Here is a 10,127-nt window from a genome sequence, read left to right as displayed (position 1 = left end):
CTGAACAAGCCTAGCTCACTCAGTCTGTCCTCATAGGAGAGGTGCTCCAGCCCTCTGATCATCTTTGTGGCCCTCCTGTGGACCCTCTCCAACACCTCCTTGTCTTTCTTGTACTGGGGGCTCCAGACCTGGATGCAGTATTCCAGATGGTGCCTCACAAGGGCAGAGTAGAGAGGGACAATCACCTCCCCATTCCTGCTGGCCACCCCTCTTCTGATGGAGCCCAGGGTACCATTTACTTTCTAAGCTGCTACTCTCCTGAAGCTGCCTGGTCCACTAATGACTGGACCAAAACATACCAGGCTTCAGCTTTCCCCTTAAGCCAGTTCCCCATCAGCTATCTTTGCTAGATCCATGTCAGCAGGGTGGGAAGAGAGCCTTTCTGCTGTGTCTGGCCTTCATAGCACCACCTTACAAATGGGTTGTTTCTCTATGACAGGAAACATCTCAGCTTCTGAGGGTTTCCAGAATTATCTTGGAGTTTATCAACAGAGACCATTTCAGTGAGTTGTCCACATGAGATGTGATCCATATGCCCTTCCAGCTCCTTCAGGTTTGTGTAAGACACAAGCTTAAGGATGAAAACAGGCTTTTCTGGTATCCTCAGTTCTTCCCTCTCTTACATAATCCCCCTCTGCTTCATGTTAGAAACTTTCTCACATGTTGTATCTTATCTACCCCAATTCATATTACTTTCTCATCTAATTTCTAACTTGTATGTATGTCAATTTCAGCCAATGCAACCACAGGGAGCACAGTTTTCTCCCTTCCTTGAGTTGAACATCAGCTGTGGGTAAAAATCAGAGACCAGACAAAAGACATCTGTAGGTTGGTGTCTATTTCAGGGGAAATTTTTCACTCAGAGGGTGGTGAGGCCCTGGCACAACTGCCCAGAGAGATGTGGGTGCCCCATCCCTGGATACACCCAAGGCCGGATTGGGTGGGCAGTAGGTAACCAGTCCACAGCAAGGGGATTGGAACTGAATGATCTTTGAGGCCCATTCCAACACAAGCCATTCTATGATTCTGTGATCTATGATTCTGAGAATGCTTGTAGTAGGTAGGCACAAGATCTTGAAGACTTCCACTAGTGTGTCTCATATGGCAAAATATGTTCCAAAACATGTAATTTTCAAAATCAATTGAAATTTTTAATGATTACCAATTTATCCCAACACGAGATTTACATCTGATGCAAAAAGACTCTGAGAGTATGTCTGAATAGTACCAGTAAAATAAAACATCAGCATTTTTGAACTGTGTTCCTTTTTGAAAGAAGGGATCTGCATTTCCAGAAAAAAAAAAAAAAAATACAGAGAGCTTAACACTGAAGTTTACTTCCTGTTCTTCATAATTTTCTCTGAGCTTTCTTAGAAAATGGCAATTATGAAATTTTTCTCTAATTTTTGCCTCAGCTGAGTGCAATTTCAGATGATGTTCTCTGCATTGCATGCAAAGCCCATGCCTGATTGTTACTGCAACCTAAACCTAGACCTGGATGTGCCCTCTGAGTACTAGCAAGTACTAGCAATCTACAGCACATGTTGCAAGCAATTCTGGCCTATAGCCTTCTAGAAGAGGTTTGGAAAAGCACAGTCATCTCTATAAGTGGCAGGAGATCTGGCTTCCTCCCTTTGTTCCTGATAGCACTCCTGTAGTCAGAGAATGGCATCCCAGAACTTAGTGTGTTTCAGTTCATCAGATATGCATCAAAAATATTTTCAACATACACATAATTTTTAAGAAATGTTTGAATGCTGCTATTATGGCAAACTGGATGGCACACAGTGATGGGAAAAGGTTTTAAATTGAGGGAGAGAAGATTTAGGTTGGATGTCAGGGGGAAGTTCTTTACAGAGAGAGTGGTGAGGTACTGGAACAGGCTGCCCAGGGAGGTTGTGAATGCCCCGTCCCTGGAGGTGTTCAAGGCCAGATTGGATGGGGCCCTGGGCAGCCTGGTCTATTATTGAATGTGAAGGTTGGTGGCCCTGCATGTGGCAGGGGGGGTTGGAGATTCATGATCCTTGAGATCCCTTCCAACCTTGGCTATTCTGTGATTCTGTGATTCATGACTGGCGTAAAAGAATCCAGCAGGATATACGTGGCTAATACTGCTGTGCTCCCTTTTTGCTAGAAAAGCAGAACTTGAAAATAATGTTTCAGTAGAACAGTGCTTTTCACATAGTTAGCACATTTGCCCTTCAACATCGTTTCCTGTTGTACAAAAGACAAAATGATAAAAGTACAGTTGAAGTAAGTGAAAAAATGTTTAGTGTAAGTTAATTTCGAAAGAGATTTATACTCTCTACATTGATTCTAAACGCAAAGATCTGCCTTGGAGAAAAAAAAGGCAACTCCATTCTCCTTTGTTTTTACCTGGCTATTTCTGTATAATTTGTTGTGAAGCAGCTGAAATCTTGCACAAAGATAGTTTTAAGTAGTTAGCCAGGAGAATAGAAAGTCACACACAAAAGTGATCTCTTAATCATACTATTAAAAAAAAAGAAGCACTGGCTGCTTGGCTCTGGAATGCTTGTAAACAGGGTGAGATCAATGTGGTGGGAGGGGAAAATGGAAAATGGAAAATGAAAGTAAACATTCAGCCATCAGGGAAAGGCAGCAGTGCCGGCAGGAAACAAGGAAAACAGATAAGCAAGGAACCAGAGAAGTCAATGAGGAACCAGGTCAGGTTTTCAAGCAAGACTTGGCTGCGAGTCAAAGAGCTGAATGAACAAAAATGTAGCAGATAAGCTTCAGTGTAGGGGAATGTAACACAGTGCGCATATGAAAAAATAATCAAAACCACATTTGCATAATGTTGAGCTCAGTAGTTGCACTTCCATCTCAGGAAAGACATCTCAGAGTGCAGTTACCTTCCTGAAACCACTGGCTCTGTAGGAGGTAGCAGCCAAAAAAAGTCAACCAAAAAAAAGTCAATACTAGGCACTGACAATAAGAGAGATGGCATTAATTTGCTGTTCTGCACAAACTGGGCACATAGAGCTCTACTTTGAGAAGTGGTACAGTTCTGGTCCCTACATCTTAGCAGGATCTCACGGTGTTAAAGCTGTCCTTGGAATCAAATGAGCAAGGGGACTGAGCAGCAGGAAGGGCTCTCACTTCTACATGACAGACCTGAGGGGAAAATCTAAGCCAGCTTTACAAAATCATGAAGGTGGTAAACAAGCTGAGTGTTGAACGGTTATTTACTAGTCAGCTATTTTATAAGTAGAGGGCATTTACTGAAAGAAGTAACAGAGTGTACTCTCTTTTATATTCAAGACGTTGAGGCCCTGGAGCGTATCCAGAGAAGGGCAACAAAGCTGTGACGGGTCTGGAGCACAAGGTTTATGGGGAGTGGCTGAAGGAACTAGGATGGTACAGTGTGGAGAAGAGGAGGCTCAGGGGAGATCTTAACACTCTCTACAACTACCTGAAGGGAGGCTGTGGTGAGGTGGGGGGTTGGCCTCTTTTCCCGCATACAAGTGACAGGATAAGAGAGAATGGCCTCAAGTTGTACCAGGAAAGGTCCAGTTTTATATGTTAGGAAACATTTCTTCTCAGAAAGGATGATGAGGCATTGGCACAGGCTGCCCAGGGAAGTAGTGGAGTTACTATCCCTGAAGATGCTCAAGAAATGTGGAGATGTGGCACTGAGGGACATTGTTAATGAGCATGGCAGAGGTGAGTTGACAGTGAAATTAGATTATCTTAAACATCTTTTCCAACCATAATGATTCAATTCTAGGATTCTGTGATATTCAGAAGTCAACTTGGGTATCTCCAACGTGCAGTTTTCCAGCTATTTAAAGGGCAAAATGGGACTGCTGCAGGTTTTCCTATTTTGCAAGCTAAATATTTCAAAAAGCACAAAATCTACATTTTGGACAGCGTCACTCCCAGCAGCTGTCAAGAATCATGTAATCATACAGTGTCCTGAGTCGGAAAGGACCCACAAGGATCATTAAGTCTAACTCCTGGCTCCACACCGGAGCATCCAAAATCCAACTCTATGCCGGAGGGCAGTGTGCAAACGCTCCTTGAACTCCAGCATTAGGGGCCGTGCCCACTGCCCTGGACAGCCTGTTCCATGCCCACCGCCCTCTGGTGCACAGCCTGTCCCTAATCCCTACCTGACCCTCCCCTAACGCAGCTCCATGCCGTTCCCTCGGGTTTATCGCCGGTCATCAGAAAGAGGAGATCGGAAACATAAATTAGAAAACCATCTGTCTCTATCTTCTTTTCACTTTCACTTCCACCCCAGGCACGCCCAGCCTGCAAGGAGCGATTTCCCGCGGGGAGCGCTCCTGTGATCCACCGAACGAGGAGAGGCGGAGCAGAAAACCCTTCCCCCAGAGACACAGCCCTCGCTTTTCCTCACAGACACGAGTTAGTTTCGTTTCTCGCCGGCTCCGCCACCGCCCGCCCCTTTCCTCGCCCGACCCCGGTGCGGCAGAGGCAGCGGGCGGCGATGCTGCGGGGCTGCACCGCGGGGCCTCCGGGCCCCCTCCGCCGCGCCCTGCCTGCTGCCGCCCCCGCCGTCCGCCTCCGCCTGCGGGAGGTGAGCGCCCGGGGGGCCGCGGGGCGCTCCGTTCCGTGTGGTTGGCAGGCAGGTACGAAGGTTTAACTCTCTCCCGCAGTGCGCGGTGCGGATCCCGGAGGCCGGAGCGGTGCTGGACATTCTAGAGAAGTGCCCCGAGAGTCAGCGGAAGGGAGAGTTTCCCGTCGTGGTGTTTGAGGGGCTGGATGCCACAGGTAGGAGCGTGGTGTAGTAGCGGTTGTTGGGAAGAGTAACCACTATGGCTTTAAGACACACCTAAGGCTTAAAATGTCATTAAAAAAAAAACAAATTATGTTCAAAAATTCAAAAGCTCAAAAATACAGAAAATTAGACTTACAGCACGAATAATTAGCCATTATAAATATCAGTCTACTTTCTCTCAGTTGCTGCTTTTCATCCTATGGTTGAATTCTTTGTCTGTGTAAATGAAGAAACACAAAGTGTGGCATGCTGGAAATTGTAGTTCTTGTGCAGATTATGAAGCATATTTTTGTTGACAAGTAAACTCAACTAGTGGAGCTAAAGTAGTGGTGGGCTGGGAAACTGTCACAGGGAAAAGTATGAATTGCTTCTGAATAACTTTGTTTTCTTTATTTTTGTCAAATAGAACCGAAAATCGCTTCTAAAAAGCAGGTATTGGTTGATAGTATCCACACAGATTGTCACATAGAAAAATAACTGTAAATGGATATATAGAGAAATTAGTATTCATAATGCATTTAAAGGAGTGAATCTAGAGAACTGCTGGAAGGGAAGAGGAGGTCCAGAGAGCTGAAAGTGGAGTAATTAATAACCTTTGAGTCAAGCTCATAAGCATTTTGCACCAAAAGCCTTATCACAAGGTACTCAGGCTACACTGGTGCCAGAACATGTACTCCAAATAGAAAAATAATAGCACTTTTCAGTTATTAAAATTCAGCTGTATCTGAAGTGATATATAACAACTGTTTCCTTTTGTAAATGAAATGCAGGCAAAACCACAGTAACACAGTCAGTTAAAGATGCCCTGGGTGCTGTTCTGTTAAGGTCTCCGCCAGCTTGCATCAGCCAGTGGAGGACAATATTTGATGAAGAGCCAACGCCCATTAGAAGGGCCTTTTATGCTGCAGGCAACTACATCCTTGCTTCAGAAATAGCAAAAGCATCTACTCAGGCACCTGTGATTGTAGACAGGTTTGTATATTTAAGAAGTCCTCTTACATCAGTACCATCATCCAGTTGCTCAGTGGAAAGAAAGAAAAGAAAGGAATAGAAATGAAAGAAAAAGGGAGAAGGGAGGGGAAAGGAGGTGAGGGGAGGGGAGGGCAGAGGAGGGAAGAGGAGAGGATGGAAGGGAGGGAAGGGGAGGGAAGGGAAAAGAGAAGAAAAGAGAGGAAAAGAGAAGAAAAGAGAAAAGTAGCAAGGGACCTCAGGGAATTACTGAGTCCAACCATTGCTGCAAGTCAGTGCCTACAAAATGTTAAAGCATATTACTGAGAGCATTGTCCAAATGCTTGTTGAACACTGGCAGGCATGAAGCATCAACCACTTCTCTTACTCTTAATAAAGGAAGTCTATATGTACTTTGAAACCCCAGGCATGTTTCAATAGATGTACTATGACCTTCTCCCCTCCCATTGCCCAGAATTTGTTTGTGTATCTGTGAGTGGTATTTCTAACCAGCCTTAAAAACACAGAAATGTGTACAGTGTAGTGCCTCATGGTGGTAGGAATGTTAATCACAAATGAAACCGGTAACCATCAATAAAGATCATCTTCATTAACATATGGTTGAAGACCTATGTTTGCTACCAAACTTGCTCCATATAGTGGTATAGAAATCACACACACACACACACACACACACAAAAACCAACAACAACAACAACAAAAAAACAACAACAAAAAAAACAACAAAAACCATGGTTATTGGATTTGAAAATATTACGTAACACTCTCCTTTTGGGCCTCATTATATGAGAAGACTTTATTTTGATAGGAGTATCTGGAACATTTTACCTAATCCATAGCTTCTACCATACCTTTTAATTCATAATTCACAATGATTCTGACTGTTATGGAGTACTATGGCAATTCTGGATGGCACAGAATTTTTCTTTATAGTTGCCTTCAAACTCCCAGCATCAACTACCTAGTCATTATTTTACATGTGGTTATCATAGAATCAGCAGCATGGAATCATTTGAGTTGGACAAGGACCCTCAAAGGTTATCTCATCCAGCTCCCCTGCAATGAACAGGGACACCTACAGCTAGATCAGTTTGCTCAGAGCCCCATCCATCCTGACCTTGAGTGTCTCTAAGGATGAGTCATCTACCACCTCTCACAGCAGCCTGTTATATTGATACCTGCCTCCTATGTTACTGAAGATCTTATGTCTATTCTAAAATGTCTTTCTGTCCATTCTGTATTTTCCCAACAGGTATTGGCATAGCACAGCTGCTTATACAATAGCTACTGAAACAGATGGGAACATCCAAAATCTTCCACCAGATCATGATGCCGTGTATAAGTGGCCTGAGGACCTGCTCAAACCCGATCTTGTTCTTCTCCTAACTGTCAGCCCTGAGGAGCGAGCTCGGAGGCTTGAAGGTCGAGGGCTGGAGAGAACAAAGGAAGAGGCTGAGCTGGAAGCTAACAGCTTGTTTCGCCAAAGGTATACTTTAATGAAGGGTAAGAGGATGGAAGCAGTCTTGGTTCCTGTGAAATCGGTAACAAAATGTCCAGCTTTTGTTATTGGGACAAGGATTCCCGTATCTCTACATCTTGTAGAGATTTTTTTTTTCTTTTTTTTTTTTTTTTTTTTTGGAAAAGATTCATGGCTGATGAGGAGGGTAAATTTTATCATTTCTAATTAAATGTTTGAAAGCTACAGGTGAATAATTTCAGTCTCCTATATAGTCAATGCAGTCAGTGCCACCTTCAGCGTAATTCAGCTGAGTCAGCAGCTGGAAGCTAAATGAGATTAGACTACGTCGTCTCAAGCAGCACTTGAAACACATGTTTAGGCATCTGAATTGCACCCTAGATATCCTACTTCAGGGTGAGCTGAATTGCTGTCTAGGTGCCACCAAATGTATTGGTGATGTCATCATTTTTTGCAGTGGGAGCATGAATAACTAGTGCTCTTGTATATACCTCCACATCATCAACACCTGGATGTAGGTGTCTATATACACAAATCTCAAAGCTGAAACTTACCTCTCAAGTTTTAGCATTTATATTGATAGCACATATTAAAAAATGTATTGCTTAATTTTGACAGAAGCTCTGTGCAGACATACAGCAGGGCCTGTGCCAGGATGGGTGTACTGAGAGAAAATGATGCCATTTAAATATCATAGACTCATAGGATCATAGAATTGCTCAGGTTGGAAAAGATCTTCAAGATCACCAAGTCCAACCACGACTTGACCATACTACCCTAATTCTAACAACCCTCTGTTAAATCATGTCCCTGAGCACCACATTCAAACACATTCAGGGATGGTGACTCAACCACCTCCCTAGGGAGCCCATTCCAGTGCTTAATAACCTTTTCTGTAAAGAAGTGTTTCTTGATATCCAACCTGAACTTCCCCTGGCTCAACTTAAGGCCATTTCCCCTTGTCCTGTCACCTGTCACCAGTGAGAAGGTACCAGCCCCTCTCTCACCACAGTTACCTTTCAGGTATTTGAAGAGAGCAATAATGTCAGGTGTTAGAAGCAGCATGCCTACTGTATAGCTGTTCTGGACAGTTTCTAGAGCTAAGCCATAAAGAAAGAAATGCATCAGTGTCATGCCATGTGAATATTGATATGGGTCTGGCAATCATTGTCAAGGAAACTGTGCAGTCTCAAGTTTTCCTAATAGTTCATTGTTCTTTGCAGTAGATTTCATACTTAGCTTCATATTATGTTTTTTTTCCATTGTCTCTGCAGTGCCAGCACTTTCTTCTGAGACCGATGACTAATGCTGTTTCACATTCCTGCAATTTGTTTTGTTGCTCTTGTTTTGTTTTAAAATAGAATTGAAGAGTCGTACAGAAGGATGGTGAATCCCACATGCCAAGAGGTTGATGCCAGTCCCTCCAAGGAAGAGGTTTTCAAGACAGTGCTGCAACTAATTAAAAAACACTGTGCCTTGTGAAAGCAACTTCTTTTTATTAACACTTAAAATCTACTTTTTATTGTCCCTTTATTTCTGCTAGCTCTAAGTGCCCTATGATGTGCTTTGTTCCCTAGAAGAACCTTTTATTTCTTCTGCCAACAGCAATCTGGTCAGGTTATCAGTTTCACTGATGTCTACTGCACTTTTATGTATGAAGCAAAATAGCACTCCCACATTGTTCAGCATTCCTGGTAAAGCCACAAGCCTACCATTGTCTTACACAAAGTACATGAGAGTCCTCTCTGACAGTGCGACATTTCAAGATGCTGTCAGGTTGTATCATCATCAAGATGAGAACTTGTTCCTGCCTTCACTGTGCACCAGAATTCACTGATTGCAGCAGGGGCATGAGATGTATAAGGAGAGGATAAAATGTAATCCAGCAGTAAAGCAATGAGACGATCATAACATTTTGGAACAGCCTGATATTGCTTACTGTAATAGAGGATGAGCTGCTGTGATGAGCATCCTGTAAGAAGTGTCTCATAAATACGGGCTAGTAAGTACCTGGGACTCTAAGGAATACAGCTCATGCCTGTCAACATATGCAAATGAAATGTAAATTCATTTCAGAGGGAAAAAATGAGAACACTGACATGTTAGAAGCAGAGACCTGAGAGGAACATGAGATTAAAAACATTGGTTAAATAATTCTTAAAATATCTTTCTACAAAGTATTTTCTCTATCCTATAGGTTTGTCAGTGTAAGTTTGTGCTCTTTTTGAGAGAATATGAAATGACAAAATGCAGAGAATTGGAGCAATGAGGATGATGGTTTTTTTACCCCACATGTTGAATACAAAAGCAGGCTACCAGCAAGACTTCAGCCCTGCAAAGGCTTATTTTTATGTATGTTTGTTTCACTGTTACTCATAACTATAAAACAAAACATATGGATAAGCCTTTGGGGGTGTCAGAAGAGAACTGCAGTTCCAGAAAAAACAACAACAACAACAACAACAACAACAACAAAACACTAATAAAATGCAATTTGATTTAAAACACTATGCTTACTTTCCTGTGTTATACAATATAATTATGAACAAATCTATCTTGTAAATTAAAATGAGCAGTATTGTATTGATTATATCCAATCTTTATATAGAAGGTGATAAAATAACTTCCAAACCCGATGATTTTAATGTAAATAAGTTTTGTTCATGAACTCTTTTATCTTTGTGAGTCTATGCCATTTATGTAATACATTTTTACATACTGATAACGTATGCTGCTGTGTTTGGTGTGTTATTCTGAATAACAGTAGCCTTGGGATCTGCCATGCATGTAGGCTGGAAATACATCTTGTGGGCGATACACTTATGAAGCGTTCAGGTATTCAGTTATTCTCAGATAATCACTGAATTCCACATATGGAGGGCAGCACTGTGCATGGATCGCTAGGCTACCAATAAATAA

General features: G+C 42.6%; 1 protein-coding gene across 1 annotated transcript; it reads left to right on the top strand.

Moving 5' to 3' along the window:
* Positions 1-4,408: 4,408 nt before the first annotated feature.
* Positions 4,409-9,713, top strand: CMPK2 (cytidine/uridine monophosphate kinase 2). The gene is made up of 5 exons (XM_031611003.2): positions 4,409-4,561; positions 4,641-4,755; positions 5,533-5,734; positions 6,984-7,217; positions 8,570-9,713. Exons 1-5 carry the CDS (start codon positions 4,472-4,474, stop codon positions 8,688-8,690), a joined length of 762 nt encoding a protein of 253 aa, XP_031466863.2. The 5' UTR covers positions 4,409-4,471; the 3' UTR covers positions 8,691-9,713.
* The last annotated feature ends 414 nt before the right edge of the window (positions 9,714-10,127 follow it).

The sequence above is a fragment of the Phasianus colchicus genome, chromosome 2, assembly GCF_987193195.1.
Source record: "Phasianus colchicus chromosome 2, bPhaCol1.hap1.1, whole genome shotgun sequence".
In the NCBI taxonomy this organism is placed as follows: domain Eukaryota; kingdom Metazoa; phylum Chordata; class Aves; order Galliformes; family Phasianidae; genus Phasianus; species Phasianus colchicus.
The sequence above is the reverse complement of the archived record's forward strand: the minus strand, read 5'-3'. Positions and strand labels throughout refer to the sequence as shown.